The 19,143-nt window shown below is 31.2% G+C and overlaps 10 protein-coding genes across 10 annotated transcripts; 7 read left to right on the top strand and 3 right to left on the bottom strand. All coding sequences in view use genetic code 12, as the record gives it.

Moving 5' to 3' along the window:
- The first annotated feature begins 268 nt into the window (after window positions 1-268).
- RPO21 (DNA-directed RNA polymerase II subunit RPB1) lies at window positions 269-5,906 on the top strand. The gene is made up of 2 exons (XM_064884767.1): window positions 269-5,282; window positions 5,430-5,906. The coding sequence occupies exons 1-2, from the start codon at window positions 502-504 to the stop codon at window positions 5,713-5,715; spliced, it is 5,067 nt and encodes a 1,688-aa protein (XP_064736540.1). The 5' UTR covers window positions 269-501; the 3' UTR covers window positions 5,716-5,906.
- Window position 5,907: 1 nt separating this feature from the next.
- Window positions 5,908-6,857, top strand: POP3 (Pop3p). The gene has a single exon (XM_064884766.1). The coding sequence runs from the start codon at window positions 5,967-5,969 to the stop codon at window positions 6,753-6,755; it is 789 nt and encodes a 262-aa protein (XP_064736539.1). The 5' UTR covers window positions 5,908-5,966; the 3' UTR covers window positions 6,756-6,857.
- Window positions 6,857-7,970, top strand: RFC4 (replication factor C subunit 4). Its single transcript, XM_064884765.1, has one exon. It carries the CDS (start codon window positions 6,959-6,961, stop codon window positions 7,934-7,936), a length of 978 nt encoding a protein of 325 aa, XP_064736538.1. The 5' UTR covers window positions 6,857-6,958; the 3' UTR covers window positions 7,937-7,970.
- VPS52 (Vps52p) lies at window positions 7,971-10,093 on the bottom strand. Its single transcript, XM_064884764.1, has one exon. It carries the CDS (start codon window positions 10,000-10,002, stop codon window positions 8,005-8,007), a length of 1,998 nt encoding a protein of 665 aa, XP_064736537.1. The 5' UTR covers window positions 10,003-10,093; the 3' UTR covers window positions 7,971-8,004.
- On the top strand, window positions 10,094-12,685 carry HMI1 (ATP-dependent 3'-5' DNA helicase). The gene has a single exon (XM_064884763.1). It carries the CDS (start codon window positions 10,185-10,187, stop codon window positions 12,573-12,575), a length of 2,391 nt encoding a protein of 796 aa, XP_064736536.1. The 5' UTR covers window positions 10,094-10,184; the 3' UTR covers window positions 12,576-12,685.
- Window positions 12,686-12,795: 110 nt separating this feature from the next.
- Window positions 12,796-13,494, top strand: RJT21DRAFT_345 (Zn(II)2Cys6 transcription factor domain-containing protein; the record flags this gene model as incomplete). The annotated part of the gene is made up of 1 exon (XM_064884223.1): window positions 12,796-13,494. The coding sequence occupies one exon, from the start codon at window positions 12,796-12,798 to the stop codon at window positions 13,492-13,494; it is 699 nt and encodes a 232-aa protein (XP_064736535.1).
- On the bottom strand, window positions 13,420-15,088 carry RJT21DRAFT_122045 (uncharacterized protein). Its single transcript, XM_064882275.1, has one exon. It carries the CDS (start codon window positions 15,030-15,032, stop codon window positions 13,578-13,580), a length of 1,455 nt encoding a protein of 484 aa, XP_064736534.1. The 5' UTR covers window positions 15,033-15,088; the 3' UTR covers window positions 13,420-13,577.
- A 104-nt stretch (window positions 15,089-15,192) lies between these two features.
- On the top strand, window positions 15,193-16,391 carry RJT21DRAFT_122044 (uncharacterized protein). The gene has a single exon (XM_064882274.1). It carries the CDS (start codon window positions 15,245-15,247, stop codon window positions 16,373-16,375), a length of 1,131 nt encoding a protein of 376 aa, XP_064736533.1. The 5' UTR covers window positions 15,193-15,244; the 3' UTR covers window positions 16,376-16,391.
- Window positions 16,392-16,462: 71 nt separating this feature from the next.
- Window positions 16,463-16,942, bottom strand: RJT21DRAFT_115421 (uncharacterized protein; the record flags this gene model as incomplete). Its single annotated transcript, XM_064880345.1, has 1 exon — window positions 16,463-16,942. One exon carries the CDS (start codon window positions 16,940-16,942, stop codon window positions 16,463-16,465), a length of 480 nt encoding a protein of 159 aa, XP_064736532.1.
- A 529-nt stretch (window positions 16,943-17,471) lies between these two features.
- RJT21DRAFT_122042 (uncharacterized protein) lies at window positions 17,472-19,047 on the top strand. The gene has a single exon (XM_064882273.1). It carries the CDS (start codon window positions 17,524-17,526, stop codon window positions 18,928-18,930), a length of 1,407 nt encoding a protein of 468 aa, XP_064736531.1. The 5' UTR covers window positions 17,472-17,523; the 3' UTR covers window positions 18,931-19,047.
- The last annotated feature ends 96 nt before the right edge of the window (window positions 19,048-19,143 follow it).

Here is a 19,143-nt window from a genome sequence, read left to right as displayed (position 1 = left end):
TATATTATAGTGTATGTTATAGTATATGTCATAGTATATGTCATAGTATATGGTATAGTATATGTTATAGTATATGCTATAGTATATGCTATACAGTATTTATATACTACTGCTATCTATGACTACCTAGACTCAAGTATACGCAGACCACCAAGCCACTCCCATCGCTCCACGCGTAACTCTCAGTCCCCAGCCATGCATTTTCTTTTTTTCGGGCGAGAATTCTTCCAACCTGAAAAAAAATGGCAATTGATAATCAACAGCCACTACTCACCTGACTCGTTAGTGTGAACCACCTTGAAACCATTTACTTTTAGTTTTTGGAAGTGTATTACATTGTCGAGGAGTTGCATCAGTTTGGTTGAGGAATCTTAGCACGAGTTTTTAGCAGTAACATTGAGTTGTTATTGAGTATAATATTAATAATTTACCATTAATTTAATAATTACTATTAAATAAGTAATACTATCTACTAAGTAAAGTTCAAGTAAATCAATCAGGATGAGTCGTCAATTTCCTTATTCAAGTGCTCCGCTCCGTTCTGTTAAAGAGGTACAATTTGGTTTATTATCTCCAGAAGAAGTTCGAGCTATTTCTGTGGCTAAGATTGAATATCCAGAAACAATGGATCAATCAACAAAAAAGCCAAGAGAAGGTGGATTAAATGATCCAAGATTAGGTTCAATAGATCGTAATTTTAGATGTCAAACTTGTGGTGAAGATATGACTGAATGTCCTGGACATTTTGGTCATATTGAATTAGCTAAACCAGTATTTCATATTGGATTTATTCCAAAAATTAAAAAAGTTTGTGAATCAGTTTGTATGAGTTGTGGTAAACTTTTATTAAATGAAACTAATCCTGCTATGGCTCAAGCCATTAGAATAAGAGATCCAAAAAAGAGATTTAATGCTGTATGGAGTCTTTGTAAACAAAAAAATGTTTGTGAAGCAGAAACAACTACAGAAGATGGCACTATTATAGGTAGAGGAGGATGTGGTAATACTCATCCAACAATTCGTAGAGATGGTTTAAAACTTTGGGGAACTTGGAAACAAACTAAAGGATTTGAAGAAGGTGAACAAGGTGATAAAAGAATTTTAACTCCATCAGAAATTCTTAATGTATTTAAACATATAAGTCAAGAAGATTGTTATAGATTAGGGTTTAATGAAGATTATGCTAGACCTGAATGGATGTTAATTACTGTTTTACCAGTTCCACCTCCACCAGTTAGACCAAGTATTGCCTTTAATGATACTGCCAGAGGTGAAGATGATTTAACATTTAAATTAGCTGATGTTATTAAAGCTAATATTAATGTTCAAAGATTAGAAATGGATGGATCACCTCAACATGTTATAAGTGAATTTGAATCATTACTTCAATTTCATGTAGCAACTTATATGGATAATGATATAGCTGGTCAACCTCAAGCTTTACAAAAAACTGGTAGACCAATTAAATCTATTAGAGCAAGATTAAAGGGTAAAGAAGGTAGATTAAGAGGTAATCTTATGGGAAAAAGAGTTGATTTTTCAGCTCGTACAGTTATTTCTGGTGATCCAAATCTTGATTTAGATCAAGTTGGGGTTCCAATTTCAATTGCAAGAACTTTAACTTATCCAGAAATTGTTACTCCATATAATATTCATCGTTTAACTGAATATGTTCGTAATGGACCTAATGAACATCCCGGTGCAAAATATGTCATAAGAGATACAGGTGATCGAATTGATTTAAGATATAATAAAAGAGCTGGGGATATTGCCTTACAATATGGTTGGAAAGTTGAACGTCATTTAATGGATAATGATCCAGTTTTATTTAATCGTCAACCTTCTTTACATAAAATGTCTATGATGGCTCATAGAGTTAAAGTTATGCCTTATTCAACTTTTAGATTAAATTTATCAGTTACTTCACCTTATAATGCTGATTTTGATGGTGATGAAATGAATTTACATGTTCCACAATCTCCTGAAACTAGAGCTGAATTATCTGAAATTTGTGCTGTACCTTTACAAATTGTTTCTCCTCAATCTAATAAACCAGTTATGGGTATTGTTCAAGATACTTTATGTGGTATTCGTAAAATGACTTTAAGAGATAATTTTATTGAATATGATCAAGTTATGAATATGTTATATTGGATTCCAAATTGGGATGGAGTTATTCCACCACCAGTTATTACTAAACCAAAATTTTTATGGAGTGGTAAACAAATATTATCAATGGCAATTCCAAAGGGTATTCATTTACAAAGATTTGATGGAGGTAAAGATTTATTAAGTCCAAAAGATACTGGTATGTTAATTGTTGATGGAGAAATTATGTTTGGAGTGGTTGATAAAAAGACTGTTGGAGCTACTGGAGGAGGATTAATTCATACAGTTATGAGAGAAAAGGGTCCACAAGTTTGTGCTCAATTATTTAGTGCTATTCAAAAAGTTGTTAATTATTGGTTACTTCATAATGGATTTTCTATTGGTATTGGTGATACAATTGCTGATAGAAGTACTATGAATTATGTTACATCAACTATTCAAGAAGCTAAACAAAAAGTTCAAGAAATTATTTTAGATGCTCAACTGAATAAATTGGATCCTGAACCAGGTATGACATTAAGAGAATCTTTTGAACATAATGTTTCAAGAGTTTTAAATCAAGCAAGAGATACTGCTGGTAGATCAGCTGAAATGAGTTTAAAAGATTTAAATAATGTTAAACAAATGGTTACTTCAGGTTCAAAAGGTTCATTTATTAATATTTCTCAAATGTCTGCTTGTGTTGGTCAACAAATTGTTGAAGGTAAAAGAATTCCATTTGGATTTGCTGATCGTACTTTACCTCATTTTACAAAAGATGATTATTCACCTGAATCTAAAGGTTTTGTTGAAAATTCTTATTTAAGAGGTTTAACTCCACAAGAATTCTTTTTCCATGCTATGGCAGGTAGAGAAGGTCTTATTGATACTGCAGTTAAAACTGCCGAAACAGGTTATATTCAACGTCGTTTAGTTAAAGCTTTAGAAGATATTATGGTTCATTATGATGGTACAACAAGAAATTCTTTAGGAGATATTATTCAATTTATTTATGGTGAAGATGGTATTGATGGTACTCAAGTTGAAAAACAATCAGTTGATACTATACCAGGATCAGATAAATCTTTTGAACAACGTTATCGTATTGATCTTTTAGATCCAGAGACAACACTTTCTGATTCATTATTAGAATCAGGTAAAGAAATTAAAGGTGATGTTAAATTACAAAGACTCTTGGATGAAGAATATGATCAATTAATTAAAGATCGTACTTATTTAAGAGATGTTTGCTTTCCAAATGGTGATTTTAGTTGGCCATTACCAGTTAATTTACGTCGTATTATTCAAAATGCTCAACAAATTTTCCATAATGGACGTTATAAAGCTTCTGATTTAAGATTAGAAGATATTGTTACTGGTGTACGTAATTTATGTTCTAAATTACTTGTAGTAAGAGGTGAAGGTCCATTACTGGATGAAGCTCAAGCTAATGCTACATTACTTTTCCAATGTTTAGTAAGATCAAGATTAGCTTCTAGACGTGTTATTGAAGAATTTAAATTAAATTCTTCATCATTTGAATGGGTTATGGGAGAAATTGAATCTCAATTTCAAAAATCCATTGTTCATCCGGGTGAAATGGTTGGTGTGGTTGCTGCTCAATCTATTGGGGAACCAGCAACTCAAATGACTTTAAATACTTTCCATTATGCCGGTGTTTCTTCAAAGAATGTTACTTTAGGGGTTCCTCGTCTTAAAGAAATTCTTAATGTTGCAAAAAATATTAAAACTCCTGCTCTTACAGTTTATTTAGAAAAGGATATTGCATCAGATATAGAAAAAGCTAAAGTTGTTCAATCAGCAATTGAACATACAACTTTAAAGAATGTTACTTCATCAACTGAAATTTATTATGATCCAGATCCAAGAACAACAGTTATAGAAGAAGATTATGATACAGTTGAAGCTTATTTTGCAATTCCTGATGAAAAAGTTGAAGAATCTATTGCTAATCAATCTCCATGGTTACTTCGTTTAGAATTAGATCGTGCTAAAATGCTTGATAAACAATTAACTATGGCTCAAGTTGCTGAAAAGATTTCTCAAAATTTTGGAGAAGATTTATTTGTTATTTGGTCAGATGATACTGCTGATAAATTAATTATTCGTTGTAGAGTTGTTCGTGATCCAAAGATGGATGAAGAAGCTGAATCTGAAGAAGATCAAATTTTAAAGAGTATTGAATCTCATATGTTGGAAAATATTTCTTTAAGAGGTATTGAAGGTATTACAAGAGTTTTTATGATGCAACATAAAACAAGTACACCTGATGAAACTGGTGATTTTAAACAAGGTAAAGAATGGGTCTTGGAAACTGATGGGGTTAATCTTGCAGGTGTTATGTCAGTAGCTGGAGTCGATTCAAGTAGAACTTATTCTAATAATTTTATTGAAATTCTTTCAGTTCTTGGTATTGAAGCCACTAGATCAGCATTATTTAAAGAAATTCTTAATGTTATTGCTTTTGATGGTTCTTATGTTAATTATCGTCATATGGCTCTTTTGGTTGATGTTATGACTTCTCGTGGTCATCTTATGGCCATTACTCGTCATGGTATTAATAGATCAGATACTGGTGCATTAATGCGTTGTTCATTCGAAGAAACAGTTGAAATTTTACTTGAAGCTGGTGCATCTGCTGAATTAGATGATTGTAGAGGTATTTCTGAAAATGTTATGTTGGGTCAAATGGCTCCATTAGGTACTGGATCATTTGATGTTATGGTTGATGATAAGATGTTACAAAATGCTCCTTCAAATATTCCAATTATTAGTGGAAATGAAGAATATCAAGATGATGGTGGTGCTACTCCTTATAAGGATTATAATATGGATGATGATAATGTTCATTATGAAGAAGGTGGTGGATTTTCTCCTATTCATACTGCTCAAGTTCAAGATGGAATTGGTGGAGGTCTCACTTCTTATGGTGGTCAACCAACTTCTCCATCTGCTACTTCTCCATTTGGTTATGGTGGTACTTCACCTTCATTTGGTGGAGCTACATCTCCAGGTTATGGTGGAACTTCTCCAAGTTATTCTCCAACTTCTCCAAGTTATTCACCTACCTCACCAAGTTATTCACCAACTTCTCCATCTTACTCACCAACATCTCCAAGTTACTCACCTACTTCTCCATCCTACTCACCAACTTCACCTGCTTATTCACCAACATCTCCATCTTATTCTCCAACATCCCCAGCTTATTCTCCAACCTCACCATCCTATTCTCCAACATCTCCAAGTTACTCACCAACCTCACCATCTTATTCTCCTACATCTCCATCATACTCACCTACATCCCCAAGTTACTCACCAACTTCTCCATCCTACTCACCTACATCTCCAAGTTATTCACCAACTTCCCCTTCATATTCACCAACTTCACCAAGTTATTCTCCTACTTCACCATCTTATTCTCCAACTTCTCCACAATATTCACCAACATCTCCATCTTATTCACCAACATCTCCACAATACTCACCTACTTCTCCTCAGTATTCTCCTACATCTCCATCCTATTCACCAACTTCTCCACAATATAATCCTCAAGGAGATGAAACTCCTGATTACTCTCCAAAATCACCTAACCATGATAATAAGTAGGATTATAATTGGTGAAGTTTAGCTGGTTATAACATAATAATAAGTATAGTTATAGTTAAAGTATTAGTATTAGTTTTAGTTCTAGTTTATCTGTTTAAACTTGTGTAAAAATATTTGTTTAATGATACATCTTTCTGATTGTTCTTTTAATACATTAGTAGTCGCAACGGGCATCTCTAAAAAAAAAAATCTGTAAAGTTAGTGTGCTTTAGTATGGTATATCCATCCAAACATCACCAATTAGAATTGATATGGCTAAAGATAAGAAGAAAGAAAACAATCAGTCCAATAAGGTGAAGAAGCCTGCAGTTGTTAGTACATCACTAAAAGAGATTGAAAGGAAAAGAAAACAAGTGTTTAAACCCATATTAGATAATGCATTTACCCAATCTAATTTATGGCCATTTATACTGCCTGAGCTTGCTAATGAAATAATGGATCATCTTACACTTTTATTATCATCAATAGGGAAGTATAATCAATTAAAGCAAACCACAAAAGTTGAGCCTCCTGAAATCATAAATCATGTTGTCTTAGGATTCAATTCTTGTGTTAAAAGATTAGAGGCTCAAGCCCAAATTCATACAAAGAAGAATAAAGTATCATTATCAAGTCAAACGCCTTATTACAAATATATCTTTGTTTGTAAAAACGATATTGTACCTCCTATAATTACAAGTACTTTCCCTGTATTGGCATATACTGGATCGAAACATAAATCAAATAGAGTAAAGTTGATTCAATTACCAAAGGGCAGTATACAACGACTTTCTGAAATATTAGCTGTACCCAATGTAGGCATTTTAGGATTAACAGATGATATAATAGAAGGTAAGCATCTTTTTGAAATGATAGATGAACATGTTAAGGATATAGATATACCCTGGTTGGAGAGTATGTTTGATGGCAATAGTCATTTTCTTCCGCCAGCCATTAACTTTTTGTCTACGAGTATACCAGTATTCCCTAAGAAGAATGATCAGAAGCAAGAGAATAAACAGAAGAAGTTACAGCAGCAGGAGCAACAGCAGCAACAGTGATAACTATATAGTTGTATGTATATAATGATGTAATGACCCTCAATAGACCCATTTCTTACTGCTGCAAAAGTACTGCGCACTTAAGTGTTAGGGCATAAAATTTTGACCGCCAAAACGCGTCGCTGAAATAGTACAAGTTCAATGTAGAGTATTACACTAGACCTATTAATATACCTATATAAATAGTATATATACCATACCTTATGGCTAAGACATTTGCTACTTCATTAGAACTTCCGTGGGTGGAAAAGTATCGTCCTCATAAATTGGATGATATAGTGGGTAATGAAGAAACCGTGGAGAGATTAAAGAGAATTGCTCAAGATGGGAATATGCCTCATATGATTATTTCAGGATTACCTGGAATTGGGAAAACTACATCTATTCATTGTCTTGCATTAGAATTATTAGGTCCCGAATTATATCATCAAGCAACATTAGAATTAAATGCATCTGATGATAGAGGTATAGATGTTGTACGTAATAAAATTAAACAATTTGCTCAAACTAAAATACTGTTACCACCAGGAAGACATAAGATTATAATTTTAGATGAAGCAGATTCAATGACTCCAGGAGCTCAACAAGCATTAAGAAGAACTATGGAAATATATTCTAATACTACCAGATTTGCATTTGCATGTAATCAATCCCTGAAAATTATTGAACCTTTACAATCTAGATGTGCAATATTAAGATATAATAAATTAGCTGATGATCAAGTATTAGCAAGATTATTAGAAATAGTTAAATTAGAAAATGTTCAACATAATAGTGAAGGATTAGGAGCATTAATTTTTACAGCTGAAGGAGATATGAGACAAGCAATTAATAATTTACAAAGTACAGTAGCAGGATTTGGATTTGTTAATGATATTAATGTATTTAAAATTGTAGATCAACCTCATCCATTAGTAATTCAAAAGATTTTATCTAGTTGTACAACTGATAAAAATATAGATCAAGCAATAGAATTATTAGATAGTTTATGGATTAAAGGTTATTCATCAATTGATATTGTAACTCTGACATTTAAAGTAGCTAAATCTTTACCTGGGATTGATGAAAAGAAAAGATTAGAACTTATAAAAGAAATTGGATTTACTCATATGAGAGTTCTTGAAGGTGTATCATCATATTTACAATTATGTGGATTATTTGCTAAGATATGTGATTTGTAATTATTATTATTATTATTATTATTATAATTTATTAAATAAAATAAAATTATATAAACTTATACAGACATCTACTTTGTATTCTTTTTATAGGCTTCACATAAAAGTTCAAAATGAGATATTTGTTCATTAATTAAACCATTTACAACACCAATATCAGTATTCTCATTCTTTAAAATGTTTACAATAAGGAAATAATTATTATATAGAAAGATTTCTCTTTCTACTGCTTTATTTTTACTATTACCAAATGAATGAGTACTTAATTTAGTTAAATAACTTTCAAAGTCATTACGTAATCTCAAAATTGAATTAAATAATGGTTCACCTTTATAATTATTATTATCACCATTACCTGTAGAACCAGATAACTTTAATAATCCCAGTATATATTGAGCAAATTGTTGAGTTATATGAACTGGAGCAAGGGTAGAAACTTTTGATGACAGTAATATCATTTTCTTCATGGCTTCACAATTTAGATCTATAATTTTTGTAAATTGAGGCCATAAGATTAATAGTAATGAATTTAAATAATCATCCATAATGGGTATATGATATTTATTTTGAAATATTGATTGAGATGATTGAACTAATCGTATAATAAATAATATAGCATACCCATCACATGATCCAAATCCAATTGATGGATGAACTCTTGCTGCACTAGCAGCTGTACTTCCTATAGTTTTAGAATAAGGACTATGAGTAATAGCCCAATTAACAAATTCTCGTCCCATTTTAAAAGTACTACTAAACATTATATTGTACCATTCAACTTGACTAGTATTTCCTTTATTTTCTTCATCTAATCGAGCTGAAGCATCCATTTTTCCAAACTTTTCATTATCTTCATAAAAGAATTCTACCATGAATAGATATTCTACTACTACATTATCTGTTAATGCAACAGCAAATTGATTATAAACAAATTCCAACCAGTATACAAAAGGTGTAGTTTCTGCAATTTGAGAGGGAATTGCCAGAGGAATCTTATTATCCTCTAATATATTCAATCTTTTATCAATCGATTGTAAATATTCATTCATTGATAATTGTCCTGAACCTGATTGTGCAGGAGTAACAGTAGGAGCCAATGAAGATGTTGAAGGTAACCAACCTTTCCAAGCTGTACCAAAAACACTTAATTTCTCTTCTCCATCTGTTCCCAATACAAAGTTCAGATCAATATGTCTTATATGAAGTTTTTCTAATGCATAAATATATTTAGCAAATTTTACTTGATAATACCATCTCATAGTATATACATAAGCCAATCTTAATTGAGCTGCAAGGGCAGGATGCTCTTTATTAATGAAAACAAATATTTCTTTAAGTTTTATAAGATTTTGTTGAATTTCTTGTGATGAAGCCTTAGAAGATGATCGAAGTTTTTTAATATTAGATATAAGGAAATCTCTAATTCTTTCTACTGCTTTATTAGATAATAATCTAATACCAGATTCCAATTGTTCAAGAGATCTAGAATTACTATAAATACTCTTTAATTCCTTAGATATCTTCCCACTCTTAATATTAGCAAGGAATTGTTGCTTTTCATTAATAAATCTTAAATTCTCTAACCATTTTTCATCTATCTCATCTTCTACTATTGATCGTGAAACTTCAGGAGATACCATTAAATCCAATACTATATTATTAAGTTTTTCAATTACTGAATGTTGGACATTAGAATCCAGAGATAATTTAGTTGATTTTTCTTGTAATGCTAATAAACTAGTTGATAAATGAGATATATCATTATTAAAATCATCAAGGATCTTTTGTATAGGTTCTAATTTAATTTTGAACAGTTTAATTTTATCATCATACCATTTGAATTTATCAGAAATATCTAATAATTCATCGGAACTTAATTGACTTACTTGATTTGAATTCTTTGTATAAGCTTGAGTTCGTATAGAATCTAATATATTAGGATTATGAGGTTCTGTCAGCTCTTGTGATTCAAGATATATCTGTAAATTATTAAAATTGGATACTTCCGGTATATCGGACAATTCATATTTGGCATTCAAAATATCCTTTAAGGAATCTAATGCACTCATTGGCCTAATTGTTTTACTGATAAGTAATTTTATTACTGGGTTACTGTCTAACTATAGTAAAGACGGCGTAAGTCTGTTCAGGAAATTTTGGATCGGCTGCGACTGTTTCTGTTTTTGTTTCGGCCGGCGCACATATGTGATGTATCACTACCGAACCCCATTAAACATAAATTTAAGTAATTATGATTAATATGGAAGATATAATGATACCGGAAGTGGATCGGGGGGATTCTGTGATTGAGGAAATGAGTCAGGACAGTATAAAAAGTCAGATATTTACCAAATCTCAATTAGATATTGTAGAATCATATCCTAATGCTAATGAAATTTTATTGATAAAAGCCGGACCAGGTAGTGGTAAGACATTAACTATTGCTCGAAGAATATTATATTTAATTGAAGAATTAAAAATAAGTCCTGATCAAATCTTAGTATTGTCAATGACCAATAGAGCTGTAGAAGCATTAACAACCACGCTTAAATCCCTTTCAGAATCTTATTTATCCGAACGCGTTAATATTAGTACTTTCCATTCATTCTGCTCGCATTTATTAGAAGATTATGGGTCATTATATGATGAGAATTATAAAAATATTCGATTATTAGATGATTTAAGTTGGAGAAGTTTTTCATCAATATTTACAACTAAAACAGCAACTATTAAGGGGAAATCAATTAGTGGTTCATTAACTCCAACTAAATTAGAAAAAGTAATTGCTTCAATAAAAGTAGGTAAAACCACAATAAAAGAAGCTGCCTCTGAGTTTAAAATAAGTGAAGAATACTTAAGTGGATTGATAGAATATTTGAATAAAAATGGTATGAAAAGATATCCTGATTTTATTTCAGATGCAATTAAGTTAATGAATAAATCATTAAATAGTCAAAATTTACCAGTAATTCATCAATTAGCCAATTATAAAATTATTATTATAGATGAATTTCAAGATATGCATTATCTGTTATTAAAGATTATTCAAAATATATCATCTTATCCTGGGTTGGATAATGAAGGTAAACATATTACAATAGCCGGAGATCCAAATCAATGCATTTATGAATTTTTAGGTTCCGATCCTAAATTGTTTGATGACATAGGGAAACATTTTCCTAATTTCAAAGTAACTGAAAAGAATATTGAAGAAACATTTAGATTAAGTGATGAAGTATTGAAAGTATCAACTGAAATTGCTCTAAGACCAAATGGTTTACTTGATAATTATTTATCTTCTATAAAATCAGTCAAGCAATTTGGAATAAAACCAATCTATTTTTCAAACGGTTCAGTAATGGAAGAGTATGATTTTATAGCCAATGAAATATCACGATTAATTTTAGAACTGGGTGGATTGTTGAAGTTATCAGATATTATTATCCTTACTAGAACTAATAGAGAAATATATGCTATTAGTGAATATTTTGAAAAACATTATAGTATCAAATGTAATAAATTTGGTGATTCTACTAAATGGGTATCATCAAATATTCATATATTTCTTGATATACTAAATATTTTAAATTTTAATTGGGGTAGTGAGTTTTGTTTAATGTGTATCTTTTTAGTCATTGATACTAAACCCAATGCTAGAATGAGGATTGCTAAATTATTTTCAGCATTTGAAACAACTGAAATAAGTGAACCTGATAAATTAATTGATTTTATGCTTGATGATTTATCTAATAATGGAGATTTCTTTTCATCTATATATAAACCTGTGGAATTCAAGCACATATTAGCAACATTCAAGAATTTCCTTGAACAATGCCGGACTGAAATCGAATTCCAAAAAGATAATCACAATCCAAAGAGTATTATGGAATCATTATTGAGAATTACTAGATCACTGAATTTACTTGAATATTTGAATAATCCACAAGATATATCAATTGATGAAAGTGAGGCATCAATTTCAAAGAAAACTAAAACTCATAGAAAAGATTTAGAAACAAATGTGATAATGTTTTATTCTTCTTTGACTATATCATATAGAAAATTCTTGGAAGCAGAGTCTGATAAAAACTTTATTGACTTTTTTCTAAGAAGTTATAGTGAGGACACACCAGTTATAAAACATGATATGATTAATTTATCAACTGTTCATACTGCCAAGGGATTAGAGTTCCCAGTAGTTTTCATTCCTGGAGCTATGCCCCGATTCAGTTGGAATAGTTTATATACGAGTGATAATGAAAAGCCTGACCCAAGTAAAGGTAGACTTTTATACGTAGCAACAACAAGAACTAAAAGTTTACTTTATGTAGGTTCTTCTGAGCCTTTGAATAACTTATCACCAAAGATGAATGAATTATTTTCCGACAAGTTACCTTCATTTAATCTGAAATTTAAAGGACAAGGAACTTTGTTACATACCTTAAGTACAGATTTAAACAGGGTATATCCGAACGAATCAAAGTTGTCGGAGGGAGCAAAATTATATGCTAATTTCTTCAAAAAATCAACACCTAAACTTGCAAGATCATTTAGTACAACAAGTAAAATTTATGCTGGATATAGAAGTTCAATACAAATGCAGGTTCTATTTTCAAGATTCGGAAGATTCAAAAGGTTATAATAGTTTATCCGAAATTTTACATCCAAAATTTTTGACTGCAAATTTGCGCGGGAATATTTTTCGCGATCAGAGTCACTAACAAAATTAATTTGATTTGACTCGGCACATATGCTCTTAATTGATTTAATCAAATTTATATATATTGAAACTTATGGGATAAATTTATTTTGGGTTATACATATTGAGATAAGTAGAAATATGCAATTAATATGATATAAAGATGGTTTCCAAAATTATAAGCAATAATCTTATGGAATGTAGTGGTTTTGATGAGTATCCAGGAATGGAGAAATATCTAGGCGAATTTCAAGTACAGTTGCAAAATCACGATAAGAAACTACCGAGTCAAATATCTACAACCATTAGATCAGATATGTTCCCAATACTGGAAAAGGTTATTAATGGGAAAATGGCATCTATAACAGTATTCAAAAAAAAGAATTTAAAGAATATGAAATTAAATCAAGATAATATATATGAACATAATCTTTCACATCCTGATATAGCCAAAGATGATCCTTCAAAAGCTAAAGCAAGTTGTATAAGGTGTAGAAAATTTAAAAAGAAGTGTTCAAGAGATTTTCCAGAATGTAATAACTGTATATCTTCATCTGATCTATGTGTTTACTTGCCAAGGAAACTGAAAGCTAGGAGAGCTAAGATTGAAAAGATAAATTCCAAAGTCGACAGTTATCAACAATATCCAATTAAGAGATTGTCATTACCAAATTTGCTTAATTATTCCAAATTTGACAATTCAAAATCTCATGAACACAATGATAATTTTGACAATTATTCATACAATTCTAATTCCAATTCTAATTCCAATTCCAATTCTAATTCTAATTCTAAAACAACTACAACTTCAACTCAAACTAAAACAAGAAGTTCATATGATTTTAGTATTATTTTAAATTAAAGTCTGAACTACACGCAGTGCGATATTTATATATATTTATAGAGATTAATATTATGGGTAATTTATTAATAATAATACATTAATTAGGATAACTTTGATAATATGCTTGCAATATCCGGCGTGTCTTCTGAACCATTATAAGAAGATTTAGAATCGGATAAATCGGTATTTATAGCAGAAGGATCATACTCATCTTCGTCGAAACTTTCGTATTCATGCTTCAACTCTAGATCGTCTTTGTGGTGGCTGGTATACTCCTCAGTTACATCTTCGTTATCACTATCGTAAATATCAAAGTCACTTGTGTCATCATCGCTCTTAACAATTTTTATTATATCAGTTTGCTCTTCAGCTTCATATTCTTTTACTTCAATATCCTCTGAAAATGCCACACGTTTAAGTGATGATGGCGTGGAACCCCCAGAAGGAGTTTGAGAAAGTCTTCTCTTTCTATTTGTAAGAGTATCTCCATCACTTTCATTCTTATATTTGCTATTATCATCTTCGTCGTCATCATCTTCGTCATCCACATCATATGTAGGGATCAGATCATCATCATTGTAGCCATCGAAATCACTAGCGGGTTTTGATTCACCACTATCAATAGTGCTATCAATGGCAGTGCTTTCGAAACTTGGAGAAGGCTCTTCATCATTGTCTCCAGTCATGTCTCTTAAGTCTGATTTTACCCTATCTAATCTAGTCAACTTTTCATTTATAGTTTTTAATTTAGATTCATCAGTATCCACACTTTCCGATATAAAAGTGGAAAGCCTGCTTAAATGATCTTGAATTGAGGTTTTCAACTGTTTTAATTCTATAAGACTATTTATTGAACTATGACTAACTTTCTCAAGTGTATTCAATTTAGCGAGATATGCCCTAGGACCTGGTAATGCATCATTAAGAGCTGGATCATGTGGTAAATAAGTCTTTGATTGGATTCCATATTGTGTAAGATACGTTTGTGATTCATCTCTTAATTTATTTAATTTGAGAAACAACTCATTCAAAGATTTTAATTCAGGAGCTATGTCAGCTAGTGGTGGAGATTTCTGTTCTATTATATTATGAGAATCTGATTTATTCTTTAAATTATTAGCTAAATTTGGATTTTTCTTAGCTACAGCTATTGCTTCCTTCATAAGACGTATATCTTCTGGTGAAAATACTTGTCTCTCTTCCCATACATTTATTAATCGTTCTACTTTTGGTTTTATTGGTGGGGTTACAGTAGCATATGTTAATTTTAAAGCATTCGGTAATACTTTAGCAAAATCACTTATAAATTCTTCTCTTCTTTTCCGTCTTGCTTGTTGAACAACATCATTACAAAGATATAATAATGATAATCTTTTAGATGATGGATTTTTAATGGTAGATGCTGGAACATTTAATAGAAATTCTGACCATATAGATGCTGCTTCTTTACTATGTCTATGATGAAATAATACCCATTGTGATATAGAAACTATAGAATCCTGACTATCATCAAGAACACTTAGTTTATTCTTGAATATTTCAGCACTAAATGACATTACTTATTTACTGTTTATCCACTTATTTACGATGACCCTCCATCCTTCACTAATTTCTCTCCTCGCTAAATTTTTACTAACAGTGAAAAGTAGTGCGCCTACCCAGCATATTTAAGTATCACCAAGCTCAAGTAAACATTAACGCGTTAACATAAACAGACCTCAATACACTTAAAATTATTGCTGTGTATAGAGATTCAAAAAAAGTATAAATGGCTCCTAGAACTCGAAAAGTACTGGCAACCCCACTGAGTGGTCAGAATACAAAAAAGGATGACAATTCCATACTTAAAAGTACAAAATCTAGTGAATCTAAAATTTCAAAGAAACCAGTCGTGGCTAAGACTGATTCACAATTGGTAAGAAGTCTGCCTCGAGTAAGGAAACAACCATCAAGACTTATAGACGATGAGTCTTTGATTTCTGGTCAATCATCTACTCCTAAATCTACAGGTCCAAAATCTTCTACTCCTAAATCAGGTGCAAAAAGAATACAGAATTTAATATCTTCTCCTTCTACGGCAGTTAAAAGAAAATTGAATTTGACTGATTCAGTCATTGAGGAAAAAGATATATTGACAGTTAAGAATAGTGAGGAATTAATAAGTTTAATTAATAATTTGGTACATACCAAGCAGGATTCTATATTTGAGAATTATAAACTTAAGGTACAGAAACAACTAGACAATGATCATGAATTAATAAAACAATTGAATCAAGATTTATCAGACAAACAAAATATTGTGGATAATTTATTAAATGATATTGAAGAATTAAAGTCCAAATTGAGTGTGAATGGCAATAATAAAAATGATATTAATAATAATAGTAATAATCATTCGAAGATAGAACTAGATCTGGAGCGTGAATTTGATTCCATATATCAATCACCTATAAGAATCAAGAAGAATAAACCAGTAGATCTTATTAATCAAAAGGCTATACAGAAAGAATTTGAAGATATAGGCTTCACCCTTGATATGGTTGAATTATTAACTGGGTTAAGAATTATTAATTTCACCGAAGATGACGAGAAATTCTACTTTGAAGTTAAACAGTCTTCCTCAAATAGTAGTGATGTAGTTTACATTACTTATAAGCTTGTGATTTCCAAAACATTTGAATCTACAGCTGAAATAGATTACGAACCTACATTTTTAGAAGCACTTGAAGATGAATACGAAGAAGATGATGAAAATGAATTAAGTGCGGTTGAAAATGCAAAGTATCTTAAGACCATTCTACCAGATTACTTATGTGAGAATTTATCTTTTCCTTATAGTACCTTGTCTCAATTCTATTCGAAAGTGAGTAGAGCTTTACATAAGAGATCTAAAGCGTAAGAAAATTCGATTATTAATCTCTAGTATATCATGTTATATTATGTTACATTAGTTACTTATACAAGAATTTTAAACTGTATGATCTATCTACTCTATTATAATTTTACCATCTTCGCTTTTAGTGACCTTCAAAGTCTTCAAGATTTCCTTGATATCTTTTGAACTCTCCTTTGATAACTTTTTCACTATTTTATATAAACCTTCTTTCTTGTTGGATGATAACAAGTTGCTTAAAGTTGAACTGGAAGATTTGGACTTTTTAGTTTTAGTAACTTTGTCGGATGTGACTTCCTTTTTAGATTCAGGTTTAGATTCAACAGGTTGTATTTCTACCTTCTTTGGTGCTTCAGGTTGTTTCTTCTGTTGCTTCTTTGGTCCCTTGTAAAGAGCCTTTTCATATTTTTCAGCTTCTGAAATACAACTGGTATGTTGACGATACGATGTACCTTCAAAAGTAGTTGAACAATCGATACAAGTATAATATGCACCATAACATCTTTGGCTATGTTGATCAAGCTTTTTCTTCACAACAGTGTCGTTACACACTTCACACGAAAAGGATACCATGTTAACTGATGTTCTTGTCTGATGAACTTACCTTATGAAGCTCCACATAATTTTTTTTATTTTCTATTTTCGCGATGCCTCAATTCTCACTATATATTTTGCAGCTAGGCAGTATAAGATAAATTAGAATATCAAGTCAACCAAACAACCTACGATGAAATTATTTTAATTTAATATAGACATTAAATTAATTGATTATCTTGGGTCATGTGAATACCATCACTAAATGGTTATTTTAACGTCTTAAATATTGTTTGTTTAATAGCAGGTCTAGATTTTGTTTCCATTAACATGTTCTTTTTATTGTATTAAGGCAAAAATATTACAGTTAAAACTTATTGGCTGCTAGAATACTAAATCTGATAAATAACCAGCTTAATTAAACTGTGTGTTTATTACATTATAACGTGACGTTGTATAATTCACATTAGTAAACTAGATAGAAAGTTAGCCAATATTCACTTTTGCGACATTTGTCTGAAAAATTGAAAAGTGGAGATTAAGCGATCTGACTCATTTAATTTATTTATACTACCCTTACGATTTGTAATAGTCAAATTATCAAGTGATTGAATACATAAATGTCGTCTACTCACCTGATAGAGCTAACTAATAGGAACAGAAATGATGTAGAACTGTTTTCAGAGAGTTCTGATAGTCCAATTGCAACCTTATCCTTATCAAATGAGATAGGACAAAATGATCTTCAAGCTGAGCAGGAGGTTGATGACGAAGTTAACTATCCTGACGGTGGTCTCAAGGCTTACTCAGTTATAGTGGGATCATTTTTAGGTTTAATTGTAAATCTAGGAATTATAAACTCTATTGGTGCAATTCAGGCCTATGTTTCAACACATCAATTGGCTTTAGTTAAAGCTTCTTCCATATCGTGGATTTTCTCCATCTTTTTATCATTAGCTTATGCTTTAGGGTTGGTAGTTGGTCCTATATTTGATAGAAAGGGTCCACTAGAACTATTAATTGCCTCCACTTGCTTTGTATTTGTAGGGTTAATGCTGTCAGCCAATAGCACGAAGGTTTATCATTTTATTTTAAGTTTTATTTGCTTAGGGATTGGTAATGGATTAGGAATGACACCTCTTATAGGAGTAATCAGTCACTGGTTTTTGAAGAAAAGAGGTAATTATACGGGCATTGCAACTAGCGGAGGATCGGTCGGTGGATTAGTGTTTCCATTAATGTTGAGATATACTTATTCTGTATATGGTTATGTATGGGCAATGAGAATTTTTGCATTTACATGTTTAGGATGTATGTTAATCTCAATACTTTTGGTGAAAGGAAGATTTAAGAGAGAGTCACACAACACGTCAGACGAGTTTGATACGAAGTGGGATAAAATGACTAGTAGGTTAAAGAAATTATCTTATTGGAAATTGAACGATGCAAAATATATCTACCTTATTGCTGGAGCATTCTTTGCAGAATTATCATTAGTCTTAGTGCTAACTTATTTTGCAACGTATGCCATTTCTCATGGTGTATCAGAATCTAACTCTTTGTTGTTATTAACTGTTTGGAATGCTGCAGGAATCTTGGGCCGTTGGGTACCAGGTTACATTTCTGACCATATCGGTAGATTTAATGTCAACATATTGATGTTGACATTCTATTCAATTTGTATTCTTATTTTGTGGTTACCTTTTGGATCAAGCTACAAGATTTTATTAGTATTTGCCACTATGGCAGGCTTTAGTCTGGGTTCAATCTTAAGTTTACTTCCTGCTTGTTTATCACAAATAACACCAGTGAGTGAAATAGGTTCCAAATATGGTTTATTGAACGCTATTTTAAGTATCGGAAACTTATTTGGAGTTCCAATTGCGAGTGCGATCATTGGCCAAGGAAGTACAACCAATTATAATCATTTCGTCATATTTGTTGGGACTTTAGCAGTTATTGGGACATCATTTTGGACTTTAAGTAGAGTTTCAATTGTAGGAACGAAGTTAAACGTCAAGGTCTAATAGATGCTAAGTTAATTCAACTAACTGGAAGTTTATCCGTTAGAGGATATTACTAAGTATATTCTAATTTCGTAAATTATGAATGTGTAATTATTAATGAAAGAAACCCCCCTCCATTCCTCATTTCGTTGTAGTGGCGAGACTTACGAAGACGCTGGATAATATATCACGAAGAGATACCTGAATCTGAATCTGAATCTGAATCTGAATCTA

This window comes from Scheffersomyces amazonensis, assembly GCF_036850825.1.
Source record: "Scheffersomyces amazonensis strain UFMG-HMD-26.3 chromosome Unknown RJT21scaffold_6, whole genome shotgun sequence".
NCBI lineage: Eukaryota > Fungi > Ascomycota > Pichiomycetes > Serinales > Debaryomycetaceae > Scheffersomyces > Scheffersomyces amazonensis.
This window is presented reverse-complemented; position numbering and strand designations above follow the sequence as displayed.